This window comes from Coregonus lavaretus (genome assembly GCF_964263955.1).
Source record: "Coregonus lavaretus genome assembly, chromosome: 6".
In the NCBI taxonomy this organism is placed as follows: Eukaryota; Metazoa; Chordata; class Actinopteri; order Salmoniformes; family Salmonidae; genus Coregonus; species Coregonus lavaretus.
In genome coordinates this window covers 2,131,252-2,152,703 of record NC_139993.1, presented here as the reverse complement: position 1 = coordinate 2,152,703, position 21,452 = coordinate 2,131,252, and the positions used below count along the sequence as shown (strand labels likewise).

The 21,452-nt window shown below is 44.4% G+C and overlaps 1 protein-coding gene across 1 annotated transcript in view; it reads right to left on the bottom strand.

Annotated features, from left to right (window-relative positions):
- The window catches only part of usp43a (ubiquitin specific peptidase 43a), a 109,571-nt gene that overhangs the window by 39,958 nt on the left and 48,161 nt on the right, over positions 1–21,452 (bottom strand). The window contains exons 3-5 of the mRNA XM_084164139.1: positions 18,597–18,703; positions 2,926–3,018; positions 1,430–1,565 (exon numbers count right to left, since the gene is read on the bottom strand). Coding sequence (XP_084020265.1) covers positions 1,430–1,565; positions 2,926–3,018; positions 18,597–18,703 — 336 coding nt within the window. The remainder of the gene's footprint in view (positions 1–1,429; positions 1,566–2,925; positions 3,019–18,596; positions 18,704–21,452) is intronic.

The window sequence follows — 21,452 nt, the reverse complement described above, 5'->3', positions numbered from 1 at the left end:
TACACAGGCTAATAGTTGTAGACAGACAAGCTATAGATGACAAAGGGAATGTATGTGGCAAAGCAAACAGAGAAAACCCGCAAATCAAACAAAGCAGACATGCTATATTTGTGTTATAAGTATGTTCAAGATCCTTCTAAAGTAAACACATAAAGGCCCAGTGCAGTCAAAAATGTGATTTTCCACACAATGGGGTTGGAATAAAACGTACATTTGGATAATTACGTTAATGCCCTTTTAGTGTAAGAGCTGTTAGAAAATAAGTATCAGTCTGTTTTGGTGGGATGGAGTTTTGGCCTGCCTGGTGACATCACCAGGCGGTCAATTAGTTAATAGACCAATAAGAAAGAGAGTTACAAACCTCTCTGCCAATAACAGCTTTCAGTTTTCCCCTCCCCACTCAGACCACTCCCAGACAGTCCTAGCAAGATTCTTGCTTGAGAAATTGCTCTTTGCTAAGAAGCTAACTTTGTATATTTTTGACAATTTTAATTGAAAACAATTACAGTAAGACCCTTAATTGTTACCCAGAAATTATTTGATATCGAGATAAAAACAGCTGCATTGGACCTTTAAGGATTCCTTACTATCTCCTCACTTCTGTTTTCTGAGAAGGCTTTCGTCAAATCACAAAAAAACAGACAGACAAACAGTGATGTCCCATCCCGCTCATCCTCACATAGCATGAGGAGACTTTAGGCCCAGCTGTGGGGCTGACAGCTGACTCTCTCAGTCTGGAATATTCCTATCTTTCTCTCTTTTTCCTGTCTATTTGTTCCCTTTTTTCGTCTGCTCCATTCTCTGTCATTCTACGTCTGGACTGCTCCTTTCTCTGTCTGTCTAGCCCCTCTCTCTTTCTCTGTCTGTCTAGCCCCTCTCTCTTTCTCTGTCTGTCTAGCCCCTCTCTCTTTCTCTGTCTGTCTAGCCCCTCTCTCTTTCTCTGTCTGTCTAGCCCCTCTCTCTTTCTCTGTCTGTCTAGCCCCTCTCTCTTTCTCTGTCTGTCTAGCCCCTCTCTCTTTCTCTGTCTGTCTAGCCCCTCTCTCTTTCTCTGTCTGTCTAGCCCCTCTCTCTTTCTCTGTCTGTCTAGCCCCTCTCTCTTTCTTTCTCTGTCTGTCTAGCCCCTCTCTCTTCTGTCTGTCTAGCCCCTCTCTCTTCCTCTGTCTGGTTTTCCTTTTTCTGTGTCAGTCATAGCAGCAGGGCTTTCCATGATGGTCCCTTTAAAACCGGTAAAAGGCCTCTGTCTGAGATGTATGGTAATTAACGGACAGAGATTCTCACCATGACTAAGGGAGAGGGTTTTGTATGTTACAGTGAGTGAACGGAATAATTAATTTATACCCCATAGAGACAGGATAGAGCTGGATAGGGCCTTTTAGATTTTGTAGGCTAACGAGTCTGGCCCACTGACCATTGTGTGTGCAGCCCCTACCTGGTCTGGCGTGATCTTGCCCTCCTCAGCCACCATGGCACGCAGGCAGGAGATGGAGCCAATGAGAGGCACAGCCAGACCAACACGTAGATACCTCTGACCCTTAGTACTAAGCACCAGGGTCACACTCATACACCTGGAGAGAGAGAGAGAGAGAGAGAGAGAGAGAGAGAGAGAGAGAGAGAGAGAGAGAGAGAGAGAGAGAGAGAGAGAGAGAGAGAGAGAGAGAGAGAGAGAGAGAGAGAGAGAGAGAGAGAGAGAGAGAGAGAGAGAGGAAAGAAAGAAAGCGAGAGAGAGAGAGGAAAGAGAGAGAGAGAGAGAGAGAGAGAGAGAGAGAGAGAGAGAGAAAGAAAGAAAGGAGAAACTTGTTACAGCCAGTTCTTCACAAGCGTACACACACACACAAAGACAGCTTCTAGACATTACACTTGCTGTGCTGTTCTCTTATCTCCGCCACAATGTCTGTCTGGGCATGCCTGACTGCAAGGCGATGCTAACGTGTTAGCATTAGCACCACAGGGAGCTTGTCTGTGTCTGCTGAGGCACGCCTATCTACAATCAACAGGAGCTAGCTAGTGCAGAAGATGTGGGCATGACAGGTGGAGCGATGGAAGGATGAAGGGGTGAGCACTTAGCGCTATTTGAGGCCACAGGTTTGAGGTATGACTCAGTGGAAGGAAAAAGGGGTGGAGGGATAGAAATGGAGAAAAGTCTGGGCGAGAGACAGGAGCCCTGAGGACGCCCCAGCTTCCTGCTTTCCCATCATGCATTATTCAGGAAGTGTCGCGTCGTCACTAACAGAGTGCTCAAAGAGCAGAGACACGGGGAGGATGTGAGCGCTGGTTTTTTAAATGTTGTTAGACATGCTGAGATGAGATGAGACTGGATGAGAGATAGAGATGTGGTGTACAAAGTAAGCGCCAGTGATGTTAGTTAACCCCCTGCTGATGTAAGAAGACACCACCATCACTGAGATCTCACTGAGATTTCAGTTGCAGACAGCGGGGCGATAAGGGGAATATGCCATCAGTAAGTGAGGACAATGACATGAGAGGATACATCCATCCCAAAGGGAGGCACAACCGAGTCCCAAAATCAGTAACTGTGTGGGTCTCACTTGAACCGATGAGGATTCATGAGTCAGTCTCTTAGTATTAAGGCCATATACTGGATATGTGAGAGCTATACAAGAGTTATACCTTAATACAAATGCGGTAAGTTGCATCGGATAAGAGTGTCTACTACCAAACTAGCATGTTAATAGCATCAATATCAGACTGGCCCTGTGGATAGACTGTCTGTGAGCGATACACATGTTATTCCAGCAACCTGTTGTGTGTCTATCAGAAACGCCCACCTTGCTTTTCACAACACTAGCACTTGATCATATTCCATTGTGTCTTGTTGTCACAAAAAGGGAGAACTGGTCAAATAAAAAGTGTACATGTCACACAAACACACACACGTGCAGTGGCTTTATGACTGGTGTCGCTTACCTGGTTTGCCGTAGGGGAATGGGCAGTGAGATGCAGAGGAAGGGGTCAAAGGTGTTGCTCTGTTTAAGGCAATGTGGACATGTCAGGGAGGACCTACAGACAACAAAGAGAGAGGGAGAGACGGGTTGGGTTAAAGGGATAGTTCACCCCAATTACAAAATGACGTATTGGTTTCCTTACCCTGTAAGCAGTCTATGGACAAGGTAAGACAGCAATCCATGCTTTGGTTTTGTTTACCTGGCCACTGTTTCAAATGCTAACTTTTTAGTTAGCTAGCTATATTAGCATTTTTGCGCTTCATGTCCAAGTCATTTATTAGTCACTTGGGTTGAGTGGAGAGGTAAAGATTTTCGACCTCACCTGGCAGGGCTTCTATATGTGTAACGTCATGCATGTAGATGGACAGAACAGAGAAAGTGCATTTAGCTCCAAGAGAGACAACACTCCACCTGGAGCCTCACATCCCCAGTAAGAAACACACCAGAATAGATTGAAATATTCACAAGACAGGAGAGAAATAAAGCTGTTTTATTTGAATATTTCAGCAGGTGTTCAAAAACCGTGCTGGGAAGAGAGGAATGAGGGGAAGAGAAAAAGAGAACAAAGAAAAAAGAGAGTAATCCAGCAGGAATACAGCAGATGTAGGGAGGTTAACGGTTAACCATTAATCGCTTAATCCATTTTAAATACATTTGACCGGTAATGCTAAATCGGTCTATAGGTTCATTTGCATAATTTTGTCGAATTAAATTGGCGCGTGTATTTTCGTTAGTCATCATGCTTTTTATTTATCACACGCACACAGCATACAGGCTAGCTTGTGGAGCGGAATAGCCTACCTACTGGAGCGAACCATGCTTTTGTAAACCCAGTCATAGCGCAACAAATAACAATTCTAAATGCAATCGCGTGTTAAACACTTTGGTGGCCACGATTAAAAAGGAGCTATTTTTATTTCTCAATCTCAACTTGTAAAGCGCGCCTCCCATTCGCCATTCGGATGCATAGGCTATAGCCTGCCTACCGTTGACTATCAGCACGTCACCCACCACTTTACAATGTGAACTTTACTTCAAATAATGAGGCATGTCTTACCTTGCTTCAAAGTAGCCCTGCAAAAATCCATCCATAGAAACGTGGAGACAATTATTTTATAAAGACTTCCTCATGCCATTAACCAGCATTTCTCTCCTGTTCTATTGGTTTTCATATCAACTTTATTTCGTTGTCCAGAAGCCAAAGGCCCAATCCTAGTCATATTAGCAACCCATCATAGTAGTTGCTATTAGATTTCCCACTCTTTCTAAGTTTCTAATTGAGATTTCATCTCTGTCATGTATGGAACTGCTTGCATTAGGTGCGCAGTTTAGAACTGTGTTTTCCGCTAATTGCATTTGGGCAAATGTTTTAAAATGACGTTTTATTAGCTGCTTCATTACAAGAGTTGCATTTTCAATAATAGGCTATAGCCTTTTGAATGTAAGATGATAGGCTTGCTATTGTTGCATGTTTCCATTAAGCTCTTAATGAAAAATGTCCGGTCCTTGTATGCATGCATACTATCAGAGAGGAAGAGGCGAAGCGAGAGGTTTCACCCACGGCAAAATCTGTCCAAAATAAGTCCTATGGGCTTATTTTGGGCCTAAGCTTGTCGCCTGCCTTCCCGTCTTTGGACGACTCCCATTGTTCTGGCGGAAACATAAACGTCTTGTCATTATATACAGATCTCTGACAGTATTTTCTGTCGGTCACTTCATTTTACTGTTTGTTGACCGGTTAATGAAGGTCAGTAAATCAGCAGCAAAATTGACCGAAAGTTGCATCCCTAAATAGATGTGCTTAATAGAAAAAGAGAGTAATCCAGCAGGAATACAGTAGATGTGGTTAATAGAAAAAGAGAGTAATCCAGCAGGAATACAGTAGATGTGGTTAATAGAAAAAGAGCGTAATCCAGCAGGAATACAATAGATGTGGTTAACAGAAAAAGAGCGTAATCCAGCAGGAATACAGAAGAGAGAGCACCAAGTCAACTGAGAAGCAAGGACATCCAGATTGACAGGGACATGACATAATCACCCCAATGAAGTATGGGTACGCTGGTCAAAAGAGTCACTCTCCCGTCTCATCCTCCCGTGTCACGCAGGGCATCCACTACCACTGTCAACCAACACAAACATGACTCCAACATGAATACCTCCCTGGCCAGTGGCCCAGCCAGAGTACACCCTGAGGGATATACAGTGGGGGAAAAAAAGTATTTAGTCAGCCACCAATTGTGCAAGTTCTCCCACTTAAAAAGATGAGAGAGGCCTGTAATTTTCATCATAGGTACACGTCAACTATGACAGACAAAATGAGAAAAAAAATCCACAAAATCACATTGTAGGATTTTTAATGAATTTATTTGCAAATTATGGTGGAAAATAATATTTGGTCAATAACTAAAGTTTCTCAATACTTTGTTATATACCCTTTGTTGGCAATGACACAGGTCAAACGTTTTCTGTAAGTCTTCACAAGGTTTTCACACACTGTTGCTGGTATTTTGGCCCATTCCTCCATGCAGATCTCCTCTAGAGCAGTGATGTTTTGGGGCTGTCGCTGGGCAACACGGACTTTCAACTCCCTCCAAAGATTTTCTATGGGGTTGAGATCTGGAGACTGGCTAGGCCACTCCAGGACCTTGAAATGCTTCTTACGAAGCCACTCCTTCGTTGCCCGGGCGGTGTGTTTGGGATCATTGTCATGCTGAAAGACCCAGCCACGTTTCATCTTCAATGCCCTTGCTGATGGAAGGAGGTTTTCACTCAAAATCTCACGATACATGGCCCCATTCATTCTTTCCTTTACACGGATCAGTCGTCCTGGTCCCTTTGCAGAAAAACAGCCCCAAAGCATGATGTTTCCACCCCCATGCTTCACAGTAGGTATGGTGTTCTTTGGATGCAACTCAGCATTCTTTGTCCTCCAAACACGACGAGTTGAGTTTTTACCAAAAAGTTATATTTTGGTTTCATCTGACCATATGACATTCTCCCAATCCTCTTCTGGATCATCCAAATGCACTCTAGCAAACTTCAGACGGGCCTGGACGTGTCCTGGCTTAAGCAGGGGGACACGTCTGGCACTGCAGGATTTGAGTCCCTGGCGGCGTAGTGTGTTACTGATGGTAGGCTTTGTTACTTTGGTCCCAGCTCTCTGCAGGTCATTCACTAGGTCCCCCCGTGTGGTTCTGGGATTTTTGCTCACCGTTCTTGTGATCATTTTGACCCCACGGGGTGAGATCTTGCGTGGAGCCCCAGATCGAGGGAGATTATCAGTGGTCTTGTACGTCTTCCATTTCCTAATAATTGCTCCCACAGTTGATTTCTTCAAACCAAGCTGCTTACCTATTGCAGATTCAGTCTTCCCAGCCTGGTGCAGGTCTACAATTTTGTTTCTGGTGTCCTTTGACAGCTCTTTGGTCTTGGCCATAGTGGAGTTTGGAGTGTGACTGTTTGAGGTTGTGGACAGGTGTCTTTTATACTGATAACAAGTTCAAACAGGTGCCATTAATACAGGTAACGAGTGGAGGACAGAGGAGCCTCTTAAAGAAGAAGTTCCAGGTCTGTGAGAGCCAGAAATCTTGCTTGTTTGTAGGTGACCAAATACTTATTTTCCACCATAATTTGCAAATAAATTCATTAAAAATCCTACAATGTGATTTTCTGGAGAAAAAAAATCTCATTTTGTCTGTCATAGTTGACGTGTACCTCTGATGAAAATTACAGGCCTCTCTCATCTTTTTAAGTGGGAGAACTTGCACAATTGGTGGCTGACTAAATACTTTTTCCCCCCACTGTAGTAGTGGTGTGGAACAGCAGAGCCACAGGGGGGGATCAGCCCTACAGGGGGATCAGCAGGGGATGAGCCTGGGGCTGGGAAAGCCAGCCAAGAGGACTGTGTCAGTAGCATCCCCAGGGGGAGGGGGAGAGACGGGGAGAAGGGAAAGATGGAGGCAGAGGAGGAATGATGGAGGCAGATGAGAGAAGGAAAGGTGGTAGAGAGAAAGATGGAGGCAGAGGAGAGAAGGAAAGGTGGTAGAGAGAATGATGGAGGCAGAGGAGAGAAGGAAAGGTGGTAGAGAGAAAGATGGAGGCAGAGGAGAGAAGGAAAGATGGTAGAGAGAAAGATGGAGGCAGAGGAGAGAAGGGAAGGTGGTAGAGAGAAAGATGGAGGCAGAGGAGAGAAGGAAAGGTGGTAGAGAGAATGATGGAGGCAGAGGAGAGAAGGAAAGGTGGTAGAGAGAAAGATGGAGGCAGAGGAGAGAAGGAAAGGTGGTAGAGAGAAAGATGGAGGCAGAGGAGAGAAGGGAAGGTGGTAGAGAGAATGATGGAGGCAGATGAGAGAAGGAAAGGTGGTAGAGAGAAAGATGGAGGCAGAGGAGAGAAGGAAAGGTGGTAGAGAGAAAGATGGAGGCAGAGGAGAGAAGGAAAGGTGGTAGAGAGAAAGATGGAGTATAGAGGAGAGAAGGAAAGGTGGTAGAGAGAAAGATGGAGGCAGAGGAGAGAAGGAAAGGTGGTAGAGAGAAAGATGGAGGCAGAGGAGAGAAGGAAAGGTGGTAGAGAGAAAGATGGAGGCAGAGGAGAGAAGGAAAGGTGGTAGAGAGAATGATGGAGGCAGAGGAGAGAAGGAAAGGTGGTAGAGAGAAAGATGGAGGCAGAGGAGAGAAGGAAAGATGGTAGAGAGAAAGATGGAGGCAGAGGAGAGAAGGGAAGGTGGTAGAGAGAAAGATGGAGGCAGAGGAGAGAAGGAAAGGTGGTAGAGAGAATGATGGAGGCAGAGGAGAGAAGGAAAGGTGGTAGAGAGAAAGATGGAGGCAGAGGAGAGAAGGAAAGGTGGTAGAGAGAAAGATGGAGGCAGAGGAGAGAAGGGAAGGTGGTAGAGAGAATGATGGAGGCAGATGAGAGAAGGAAAGGTGGTAGAGAGAAAGATGGAGGCAGAGGAGAGAAGGAAAGGTGGTAGAGAGAAAGATGGAGGCAGAGGAGAGAAGGAAAGGTGGTAGAGAGAAAGATGGAGTATAGAGGAGAGAAGGAAAGGTGGTAGAGAGAAAGATGGAGGCAGAGGAGAGAAGGAAAGGTGGTAGAGAGAAAGATGGAGGCAGAGGAGAGAAGGAAAGGTGGTAGAGAGAAAGATGGAGGCAGAGGAGAGAAGGAAAGGTGGTAGAGAGAATGATGGAGGCAGAGGAGAGAAGGAAAGGTGGTAGAGAGAAAGATGGAGGCAGAGGAGAGAAGGAAAGATGGTAGAGAGAAAGATGGAGGCAGAGGAGAGAAGGGAAGGTGGTAGAGAGAATGATGGAGGCAGAGGAGAGAAGGAAAGGTGGTAGAGAGACAGATGGAGGCAGAGGAGAGAAGGAAAGGTGGTAGAGAGAAAGATGGAGGCAGAGGAGAGAAGGAAAGGTGGTAGAGAGAAAGATGGAGGCAGAGGAGAGAAGGAAAGGTGGTAGAGAGAAAGATGGAGGCAGAGGAGAGAAGGGAAGGTGGTAGAGAGAATGATGGAGGCAGATGAGAGAAGGAAAGGTGGTAGAGAGAAAGATGGAGGCAGAGGAGAGAAGGAAAGGTGGTAGAGAGAAAGATGGAGGCAGAGGAGAGAAGGAAAGGTGGTAGAGAGAAAGATGGAGTATAGAGGAGAGAAGGAAAGGTGGTAGAGAGAAAGATGGAGGCAGAGGAGAGAAGGAAAGGTGGTAGAGAGAAAGATGGAGGCAGAGGAGAGAAGGAAAGGTGGTAGAGAGAAAGATGGAGGGGTGAAAGAATGAAGACGAGACAGACACAAAGCAGATTGGTTGGAGAGAGAGAGGCAGCCATTCAGGCTAGCTTGTGTGGAACATATTAGCTCCACTGTGCTGATACATTTGACTGCTCCGCTCTCTCTGCTTTCTCTTTTCAACCTGGTTGTTTTCAGCTGGATGAGTCCAGGTTATCAGGTGTTCTGCTGAGTCACTCCAGGACAGTGATGCAGTCAAGTATAGTCAGTACAGGTCTGTAGCTAGAGTTGTTACTCCAATCTAGACCAGGGCCTGTAACCACAAAGCGTATCAGAGTAAGAGCGCTGATCTAGGATCAGGTCCCCACCTGTCCTTATAATCTTATTCCTTTTGATCTAAAAGCCGAAACTAATCCTAGATCAGCACTCCTACTCTGAGAGGCTTTGTAGATATGTGCCCAGATATCATAGAAATAGCATTACTATTTTAATAGAATTACTTATTCTATTTCTATGGATCTAGTAGTTATTTTCTATGGATCTAACACAGATTTCCCCATTCAAATCTCTAAGTCAGGCTGTAAATGACATTCTGAGAGTTGGTTAAAAGGATTCCTGTATTTACTCTGCATGGGAAAGTGCCAGTCACAGCATTAGTGGTGCTTCCACGTTCCAACATCACTTAGAACACACACACACACACACACACACACACACACACACACACACACACACACACACACACACACACACACACACACACACACACACACACACACACACACACACACACACACACACACACACACACACACACACACACACACACACACACACACACACACACACACACACACACACACACACACACACACACACACACAAGCATCACTTAGAACTCTATGTGTGGAGGCTGACAGCATTTCCAGATTGGTTCCTGGTTGGTTCATCTGTCTGTGAAGAGAGTGTGTCAGTGTGTGTGTCTGTGAGGAGAGAGTCTGTCAATGTGTGTGTGTGTCAAACCTATCCTCGCACCACCTCCCACTCTGCATTTGTCTGACTCTCACAGCACCAATCTCCTGGCCTCTAGCCCACAGCAACGAGTTAGCAGTCCTACCAACCGACGGTCTACCAGAGACCCTTATTCATCATTTATACAGATGAGGTTTTGAACAGCCTCTCTGCACCACCTAAATAAATAGTACGTGACCAGCAATACTAAACACGTAGCCTCATATCACCTTTCTTGAACGCAGCATCTATATAGCTCAAGACGACTGAATTAAGACATAACACCATGACTAAACTTGCAGCCTCACCCTTTTGGAATGCAGCTCTCATATAATAGGCTTACATATAGCACATGCTATGCATCAACATACATTAGACAGAATTCAAACATCATAATACAGACATAGTGCTTTTAGAGAATGTTTGACCAGTAAATTGGTCGAAGAGCTTTCTTGAACGCAGCTCTCATAGCAAACAGCTCATACTGTGCATTACCCTAAACCTACATTAGACAGAATGAAGATACTGTATCAGACACATAACACAGACCTTTTAGTGAATACATTTGAATCCACTGTGAACCTCGTCTTCCATCAATCCCCTTTTCCTTTCAGTTTCACCAGCTACAAATCCCTCTCTGCTTGAATAATGTATTCCAATGGATTCACAGTCCATTTCATCAAAAAGTTGAGAGGAACAATGTGAGATATAACTTTCACAGGGGTCGGAGTCATCCGGGTCTCAAAACCACTCAGTGCCCATGTGAAAAGCCCATTTGAGATTCAATATCACGCCACTGGTGATTTGCATTTTCCACAAATGTGGTGGTAGCGGTGGTAGAGAAACATTGGTAATCGAGGGGGTTGTGAATTATGACTGAACAGAAATGCAAGGACCCCAATCCCAGTCACTGATTGATACAGGCCAGCACAGAGGTCCTGATGCCATTTCAGCCCAGTGCCACTCCAGGACAAAGGCAAAGTATCCCCTCCCTTAGTCGTTCGACTAACCAATCAATCCACAGAGAAATGTCTACAGTATAGTATCTACTGCCCTGTAATTAGCAAAACGTCTAAAGTGGAACACATGGTAATGACAAGTCCTTCCAGACTTTTACTCTACAGGTCAGCAGACAGTTCCTCCTCTGCTCCCTCCTTTCCTCTGATCCCTCCTTTCCTCTGCTCCCTCCTTTCATCTCTTCCTCTGGTGAAATGGGGAGGGCAGCTGTAGCCAGAGTGAAATTCCCCTGTCAGTCAGTCTGTCTGGGTTGCTGGCGTCTGCGTTGGTTGGATGAGTGCACAGAGGCTGATCTGCTTCTCCATTAGAGACCTTTAAACAAAGGGCCCACGCCATGGGAAATTAACAGAGGGCTACGCCTCAAAGAAAAGAAACAAATGTTTTAGGCTGCCTCTCTCTGAGGGGTGTGACGAGCTGGAAGATGAAGTCCGGGAGTTAGTGCAACACGGGACAGGAGACAAGCTGATTGGTCTGTGCTGTGCTGGGACTTTGGGATTTTGTCTTCAACTTCAAGAGATTGTGTGTGACATTTGTGATATTGGAGGCAGCACTAAGCCAAAAAGGATGTTCATTTGTTTAAAAAGTTTGAGTTGAAACCCCCCCCCCCAAAATAGTTGTTGTGACCGTCATCACACAGTGTTGATGAAGTTTAAGGTTGACCATCCTCATCCTCCTGCGCCAGTATTTCCTCTGTTGATGATGAGTACCATCTCTGAGAGGGGCCTGTGCAGTTCCAGTGTGTGCATGTCAGAGAGTTCATAAGTATGCGTATGGTTACTGCCTCTATCCACTCAGAGAAGGGCATCTGCATCCGTATCCTGCTTGCATACTGAGAGGTGCGAAGCGCTTTGGTCCCCATCTGCTGTGTGGAGATATGAGGCTAGACGAGGCTCTAAACGTCCCTCTCTCCCTGGTCTCGATCCAGGCCGCTGACAGCCTCCTCCTCCATGTCACCGGAGCATTGGGGACCCGAACACCAGTTGTGGAACTGATTCTCTAAACAAACAACTGCACTGGGCTATCATCTCTAGCAAGCTCCAACTGCAACCACTTACTCTGTAGGCTCCTACAGTACAGATCCAACTCCATAAAATATAAGGTACATTGTGAGTGGGCACGCAAACACACCTGAGAACTCTCTTAGCTTAAGTATGCGATTTCTCTTTTTATTACCTCAGTTGTTAGTGGGGTTTCAATGAGGAGGGAAGATGTCAAAATTAAAACGTATTGGCACTCCTCACAATTACTCTACAGTCCTCAACCACTAGAGTCAATCATATCATGAAAACAGCATAAATAGTGTCAGAGAGTAATAAAGTGCTTCAGCTCTGACAGTAGTGGGTCAATACAATTGTACTGGTGTTTGTTTGGCAGAGAGGGGTGCTCAAGGTTAAGTAAACAGAGTAAACAGAACTACTGTATTAGTGGGGTAATTGGCAGACCTGTGTGTGTGCGAACAGTGTGTGTGTGTGTGTGTGTGTGTGTGAGAGAGAGTAAGTGTTCGTTGACGATAGTTAGAAGGTGTTGGGTCAGAGAGAGGAAGCGGGGCTTGGCAGAGTCTCTACACTCTGTACGTTAACAACAAACGCCAGTGGAGAGATCAAAGCAGCCCTCCACTTCATCAACTCTCTAACCCCCACTTCAAAGCATTCAGCCTGGGATGGGATCGGCTCAGAGACGCCCCAGGTAAGGTCGGGGGGGGGGGTTAGGGGGAGATGGCAGCCCAGGATGCCTCACCGATGGAGGGGGAGGAGAGGGAGTGTGAGTGGGTCATCATGGTAATAAAATCAAAAGGAGAGGTTGAATGAGGAGTGACTGTGTGACCTCTGGATAATCTGCTTTAAAAGGTTTGTCTACAGACATCTGCACCACCATCTTGGGCAGCTGTGCTGAACTGAAGACACAGGGGAGAGTACAAATAGAAAGACAATATCTATTTCCTCAGTCCTTTGGGTGCCTCCCAAATGGCATGCTATTACCTTTATAGTGCACAATGTTTAACCAGGGCCCATTGAAGTTGTGTAGTCTACTTGAAAGGAAAGAGAGTGCCATTTGGGATGCTGCCTTTGACACTAAGAAAACCAATGCTCCAAACTCAACATGACAGACTGAGGGTGTAGACCAAAACTCATTTGAGGCCGCAAAGTGACTGTCGCTCGTCTCTCCCGTCTCTGCAGCCTAAACCACCAGACAGCCTTCGCTCTAATCGCAAACATTTATTCAGATCAGAATGCCCCCGAGGAGTCTCACAGATATAAAAAGACTGGCAGACAGAGAGAGAGAGAGACAGAGAGAGAGAGAGCACTAGAACAGTCTGCAGCACCCGGCCTCACCCTACTAGAATCTGAAGTCAAATGTCTTCTGTTTGCTGACGATCTGGTGCTTCTGTCACCAACCAAGGAGGGCCTACAGCAGCACCTAGATCTTCTGCACAGATTCTGTCAGACCTGGGCCCTGACAGTAAATCTCAGTAAGACAAAAATAATGGTGTTCCAAAAAAGGTCCAGGTGCCAGGACCACAAATACAAATTCCATCTAGACACCGTTGCCCTAGAGCACACAAAAAACTATACATACCTCGGCCTAAACATCAGCGCCACAGGTAACTTCCACAAAGCTGTGAACGATCTGAGAGACAAGGCAAGAAGGGCCTTCTATGCCATCAAAAGGAACATAAAATTTGACATACCAATTAGGATCTGGCTAAAAATACTTGAATCAGTTATAGAACCCATTGCCCTTTATGGTTCTGAGGTCTGGGGTCCGCTCACCAACCAAGAATTCACAAAATGGGACAAACACCAAATTGAGACTCTGCATGCAGAATTCTGCAAAAACATCCTCCGTGTACAACGTAAAACACCAAATAATGCATGCAGAGCAGAATTAGGCCAATACCCGCTAATTATCAAAATCCAGAAAAGAGCCGTTAAATTCTATAACCACTTAAAAGGAAGCGATTCCCAAACCTTCCATAACAAAGCCATCACCTACAGAGAGATGAACTTGGAGAAGAGTCCCCTAAGTAAGCTTGTCCTGGGGCTCTGTTCACAAACACAAACAGACCCCACACAGCCCCAGGACAACAACAACAACACAACTAGACCCAACCAAATCATGAGAAAACAAAAAGAGAATTACTTGACACATTGGAAAGAACAAACAAAAAAACAGAGCAAACTAGAATGCTATTTGGCCCTAAACAGAGAGTACACAGTGGCAGAATACTTGACTACTGTGACTGACCCAAACTTAAGGAAAGCTTTGACTATGTACAGACTCAGTGAGCATAGCCTTGCTATTGAGAAAGGCCGCCGTAGGCAGACCTGGCTCTCAAGAGAAGACAGGCTATGTGCACACTGCCCACAAAATGAGGTGGAAACTGAGCTGCACTTCCTAACCTCCTGCCAAATGTATGACCATATTAGAGACACATATTTCCCTCAGATTACAGCGATCCACAAAGAATTCGAAAACAAACCCAATTTTGATAAACTCACTTATCTACTGGGTGAAAAACCACAGTGTGCCATCACAGCTGCAAGATTTGTGACCTGTTGCCACAAGAAAAGGGCAACCAGTGAAGAACAAACACCATTGTAAATACAACCCATATTTATGTTTATTTATTTTCCCATTTGTACTTTAACTATTTGCACATTGTTACAACACTGTATATATACATAATATGACATTTGAAATGTCTTTATTCTTTTGAAACTTCTGAGTGTAATGTTTACTGTTAATATTTATTGTTTATTTCACTTTTGTTTACTATCTACTTCACTTGCTTTGGCAATGTTAACACACGTTTCCCATGCCAATAAAGCCCTTAAATTGAAATTGAATTGAAATTGAGAGAGAGGAGTGAGACAGTGAGAATGGGTGATTGATTCAGAGAAAGATTGAAAGAAAGATAGTGAGACTGACAGAGAGAGAGAGAGAGAGAGAGAGAGAGAGAGAGGGAGAGAGGAACCATCTAAGAGTGATTATTATTTTGTTTTGCAATTAGAGACGAGTGCCATGGCAACCGCAACTATAGAAGGACAATAACATAAGGAGGAAGTGTGGAGGACGAGTCACAGAACCCAAACTCATCAGAGCCAATGGGTGTTTCTCGATATGCATACTACCATGCTCCACACTCTCATGCTCTGACAACGTTCTCTTGAGTACGTTCTTGTGAGGACGAGAGTATGGAGAATGCATAAAACATTATATTTGAGAAGCACTCACACTTCCCCTCACACTGCACCTCCCCATTCACTGAACCGTCTTCCAGCCAGGACAATGTCAACAATAGACAAAACAAGATATACACAAAGCAAATGTTGTACTTCATAATTATCAGCTAGATATGTGAATCGTAATAATCAAGCTAGCCAGCTAGTTAAACAGGCATAAATGGCCTAAAAATAATGTTATGCAAGGTAGATGTACATTTTTCGTGGGTAGCTACCAATTATTCGTGGCTAGCTAGCCCTATTGACTTACTATGGACTTAGCTACCCAGTCACTGAACCGTCTTCCAGCCAGGACAGTGGCAAGAGACGAAACGAGATATACACAAAGCAAATGTTTTACTTCATAAATATCAGCTAGCTATATGTGAATCGTAAATAATGTTGCTAACCAGATGGTATAAAAGGCACAAATGACCTAAAACTAATATTATGCAAAGTAGATGTCAATTCTTCGTGGGTAGCTAGCTAACAATTCTTCATGGCTATCTGGCTAGCTAGCTAACAGTAATAGCTAGCCAGTTATCCCTATTGAATTATTATGGGCTTCCGATCTATGGTACGTAGGCAGGTAAACACGCCAAAATGTACACAGCATGTATTTATTTACATATCAAGATAAAATATTGTAGTCAGGCAACATATTATATGTGAATAAGCAACATTTCTTTCCGAAGTCGGAGTGTATTTTCTCTCGCTTCAGCTCAAATAACGGCCACCATTGATTTCAAGAACTGTTGAGTCATTTTTTACGTGGTTGCGTCATATTTCTTTGCATACTTTCTGTTGAAGCTTGCATCGATGCATGCTTCACAATATGTACAAACGGAGTACACACTCGAGAAGTGCCCTCCGTGCTCCATTCCTCCGTGCTCCATTGATTTTGACTCATACTCCGACCCTCCCGTGCTCCAATTTGCGTGCTCAGAGCACGGTAGTATGCATTTTGAGAAACACCCATTGTCTGAGTCACACTACTACACTACCTGTCTTGTGACTTCAGAAGTCTGGAAGGTGGAACACAGCCAATACTGCAATGTTGAGTTAGAATGTTGGAACGGAGCCCAATGTAACACAACAGTTTGAATGCAGTGGATAGGATACATTACTTGTGTTGATCTGTATTCATACTCAAATGCACTTGCATGAACAGTTGCTAAGTACAGTTGTAGGCAGGCACAGTGCAGGAGCTTTACAGACAAAAGGAACTTTACAGACGGCCCCATGTAATGCAAGGCCAGGCAGGGGTGGGGAACAGCCAGGCAGGCTCTACCTGCAAGGTCATCTGTAACAAGCCCTCCAGCCATCTGCCCTCTCCATCTGTACCTCCCCCAACACCCTCCCAGCTCCCTCCAGCCAAACCAGACAGCCGTTAGCCTGCTGCCTGGGTCTGTGTCCTGAACTCCGGAATCGCAATTACAGTGTAACCCTGCTACTCTCTGACACTTCAAGCTGTTGAGGTGGAGCCAGGCAGAAAATGACAAGGTGCGTTTCGGGAGAAACAACAGAGTTTGGAGTAGTTCTGTAATCACTTTACAGTAGACTGCATAATAATGTGACAAAAACATGTACTCAATACTGAGACATATACTTAGGGAGCAGACCATCAAAGTACTAATTACTGGTGCTTTAAGTGTTGTTTTGTAACCCCTGACTAAACACACACTACATTCTTTTTTAGCTGTCCCCATAGGAGAACCCTTCGAATAACCCTTTTTGGTTCCAGGTAGAACCTTTTTGAGTTCCATGTAGAACCATTTCCAGAGTGTGTTCTACATGGAACTCAAAAGAGTTCTACATGGAATCAAAAAGATTTTGCCTGGAACAAAAAACGGTTCTCCTACGGGGACAGCCGAAGAACCCTTTTGGAGTGGTACTACTATTCGAGCCAGTTTGCTAGAGCAAGAAAATAATCTTGCAACAAAGGGAAATGTGAATTATTATGTGGATTATAATTAATGAACATTTTTGTAGGGGTGGATACATTTTTCGTTAGGGCAAACCAAGTCTGACATTTCTAAATTGAAATTACAAACTCCAGAAGCCTTTTAAAAACTAAAATACACTAGAAGTTTGCATTTCCTGCTTTGCAGGAAAATTCTCAGCAACAAAAGAGTGATAAAATTAAGATCCTACATCTGTATATCCATCCACCTGAGGAGGAAGGATGGTGAGTCCAGACACTTCACAGCTGTCAGCCAAAACTGTTCGTCTAGGTAGTGCACTATGAAGGGAATAGGGTGCCATTTGAGACAGAGCCAAAATTGTTGATGAGAGGAGCTATCGCATTAGCATTCTTTACTAAGCTGTTTAGGGATGCATTTGGCGTGTCTTGAAGGTTACGTCTCAGATTTCCCCTAGTGTCGCTACTCTTATCTGCTAATGAATTAACGGCTAATCTGATAATAGCACGTAAACACAACCATGTGCTGTTGTGGCAAACACATCATAGCCAAGAGCCAAGGGGGTTGGATGTTAAAGAAGACACTTTGAATAACAGGAGGGATCATCATCACATTCAAGGGAACACCCGGAATTCCAATATTCAATCTCGGAATTCCGATATTCTGCCTCAAAATTCCGATATTAAATTTTAGATACACATTTTTCAATCAGGGAGAATGGATTCGGAGAGCAATTTCCAATTAGCAGCCTGGAGGAAACAGCGGGAGAGATCAGTCTCCGCAGGGATACAGTGGGTTTGTATAAGTGTATAATCCATAATCCTGTGATGAGGGAGTGGGAATCATAATCCCGTGATTGAATGGGTGGTTAACCCCGCGTCATCATCAATACAGTCTAACTGTCTGGGGTTAACCCTATACTGATTGACTCACGCTAATCTGCCAGCATGGTGTTAAGTCCAATACTAAGCCCGATACAACTGGAGTCCTTCTTTGTTATAGAGAGGAGCGCTGCCTGTGGCTGCAATCGACCCCCAGCAGATTCTGTACATTTAATGTCTAATCTCATTCTCTCTACAATATGGATATGTCAAAGTCTAATCATCCGTTAAACTGCTCAGTCAATCCAGGTGGTATACAGATCAGTGGTTGGTATCATAAATCAACAAGTGGAACGTTTCAACAGATTGATCTAAGAAGAGAGATGGATGGGGAGGAAAGGAGATGAAGAACATCATGACAAGGCTAGCAGAGGGTCATCACATTTCTATTAGACTGGCTACGCAGGGAGCCTGCTGCTGCTGCTGTGTGTGTGTGTGTGTGTGTGTGTGTGTGTGTGTGTGTGTGTGTGTGTGTGTGTGTGTGTGTACTGCAGACCAGGAGGAAAAGAGCTAAACAAGATTCACACAGAGATTAATCCCAGAAAGTGTTCACAGCTCAATGTGACCTACTTTAGCAGGCTAGCGGTTCTTATCCACAGGAGGGAAAGTGAATGCTCACATGTTCTGAATACCTATACTATATCTAACGGCATGCTATAGATTCTGCGGAGAGAAAACAATGCACACAGACATTACAGAAGCCTTGGATGAGGTGTTTGGGTACTCCATGAAGTCTCATGTTGGGAGAAATCATTATTGAATTGCTGCATAACTTAAGTATGCTTTATTACATGATCTGTACTAATTGAATGTGACTCTAACCTCATCATCTGTGACTACTAAAGTACCTGTATGATAATATCTAGGACTCCTACCTGTACTGTGCCTGAAAGTGGTCCTGGACGAAGCTGTGCCGCGTCCCAGGCTGGTGTTCTGCTGCTGGGCCGGAGACAGGGCTCTCCTCCCCTCCACCCATCGGGCCCTGGAACAGAGCGAGAGAGAGAGAGAGAGAGAGAGAGAGAGAGAGAGAGAGAGAGAGAGAGAGAAAGCATGAATGACTTTGTGTGTATATGTGTGTGTGTGAGAACGTGTGTGAGAGAGAACGTCAACACTGAAGCTAGAGCTGAACACCAGCAGGGTAACAAGGTGTATCACAGCAGATGTGAACAGGAGCGCTACAATAGGACAGGTGCTAAATGAGGTGCTAACGCACGTTGACACACTCTTGTACTTTTTATAGTGTCAAGCGTCGCTGGCGATGAGAGAGAAGGAAAACACCCAGATCTTACCTTGTGACTGTCATTACGTGTGTGTGTTACACTGTAATTAGTCTCAGCATTGCTGACCTTGGCTCAGAGGGAGGTTGATGAGAGTTGGGTAGAAAGGAGAGTGGTAGGTAGGTAAACACATTCAAGTGAATATACTAAATCTGGGTTGAATCAAAACAAGTCGGTCCGGCTGCCCACTAGGCCTCACCAAATCCACGGTTCAGAAATACGAATTGCGGTTTTGGGGTTACGGTTCGGCTCAGTTTCAGTACAGCGGGAAAATGAAATGCCAACCGTTACTGTAGTTCATTCATGTTTACTTAAGAAATACAAAGTGTTGATATTCCTGATTCCATATATGATCATGAGTCATATAATGCCTGATTAGAGCACAATCAGGAATAACAACATTTTGTATTTTCTTAAATGAAAAAAAAACACAATTACTCATCAATAACAACACTAAAAAAAAGTGCAATATGTGTGAAATCAATATGTAAACATGGCTCAGACATTCTATAGGCCTATGCTACACTGCTCAAAAAAATTAAGGGAACACTTAAACAACACATCCTAGATCTGAATGAATGAAATAATCTTATTAAATACTTTTAGTGAGTGCATACATTATTTTATTTTTTTATACTGGCCCCCCGTGGGAATCAAACCCACAACCCTGGCGTTGCAAACGCCATGCTCTACCAACTGAGCTACATCTCTGCCGGCCATTCCCTCCCCTACCCTGGACGACGCTGGGCCAATTGTGCTCCGCCCCATGGGTCTCCCGGTCACGGCCGGCTACGACAGAGCCTAGATTCGAACCAGGATCTCTAGTGGCACAGCTAGCACTGCGATGCAGTGCCTTAGACCACTGCGCCACTACCGGTTAAATGTTTTAGAACACCTACTCATTCAAGGGTTTTTCTTTCTTTTGACTATTTTCTACATTGTAGAATAAAAATGAAGACATCAAAACATATGAAATAACACATATGGAATCATGTAGTAACCCTTTGAGATTCTTCAAATAGCCACCCTTTACCTTAATGACAGCTTTGCACACTCTTGGCATTCTCTCAATCAGTTTCATCAGGTAGTCACCTGGAATGCATTTCAATTAACAGGTGTGCCTTGTTAAAAGTTCTGGAATTTCTTTCCTTCTTAATGTGTTTGAGCCAATCAGTTGTGTTGTGACAAGGTAGGGGGGGGCATACAGAAGATAGCCCTATTTGGTAAAAGACCAAGTCCATATTATGGCAAGAACAGCTCAAATAAGCAAAGAGAAACGACAGTCCATCATTACTTTAAGACATGAAGGTCAGTCAATACAGAACATTTCAAGAACTTTGAACGTTTCTTCAAGTGCAGTCGCAAAAACCATGCTGCTATGATGAAACTGGCTCTCATGAGGACCGCCACAGGAATGGAAGACCCAGAATTACCTTTGCTGCAGAGGATAAGTTCATTAGAGTTACCAGCCTCAGAAATTGCAGCCCAAATTAATGCTTCACAGAGTTCAAGTAACAGACATCTCAACATCAACTGTTCAGAGGAGACTGCATGACGCAGGCCTTCAGGGTCAAATTGCTGCAAAGAAACCACTACTAAAGGACACCAATAATAAGAAGAGACCTGCTTGGGCCAAGAAACACGAGCAATGGACATAAGACCGGTGGAAATGTGTCCTTTGGTCTGGAGTCAAAATTTGAGATTTTTGGTTCCAACCACCGTGTCTTTGTGAGAGGCGGTGTGGGTGAACGGATGATCTCCGCATGTGTATTTCCCACCGTAAAGCATGGAGGAGGTGGTGTTATGGTGTGGGGGTGCTTTGCTGGTGACACTGTCTGTGATTTATTTAGAATTTAAGGCACACTTAACCAGCATGGCTACCACAGCATTCTGCAGCGATACACCATCCTATCTGGTTTGGGCTTAGTGCGACTATCATTTGTTTTTCAACAGGACAATGACCCAACACACCTCCAGGCTGTGTAAGGGCTATTTTACCAAGAAGGAGAGTGATGGAGTGCTGCATCAGATAACCTGGCCTCCACAATCCCCCGACCTCAACCAAATTCAGATGGTTTGGGATGAGTTGGACCGCAGACTGAAGGAAAAGCAGCCAACAAGTGCTCAGCATATGTGGAATCTCCTTCAAGACTGTTGGAAAAGCATTACAGGTGAAGCTGGTTGAGCGTGTGCAAAGCTGTCATCAAGGCAAAGGGTGGCTATTTGAAGAATCTTAAATACAAAATATATCTTGATTTGTTTAACACTTTTTTGGTTACTACATGATTCCATATGTGTTATTTCATAGTTGTGATGTCTTCACTATTATTCTACAATGTAGAAAATAGTAAAAATAAAGAAAACCCCTTGAATGAGTAGGCGTTCTAAAACTTTTGACCGGTAGTGTATACATTTTGTTATGCATTCATTCGGGTTCACAGTGCGGACCGAACC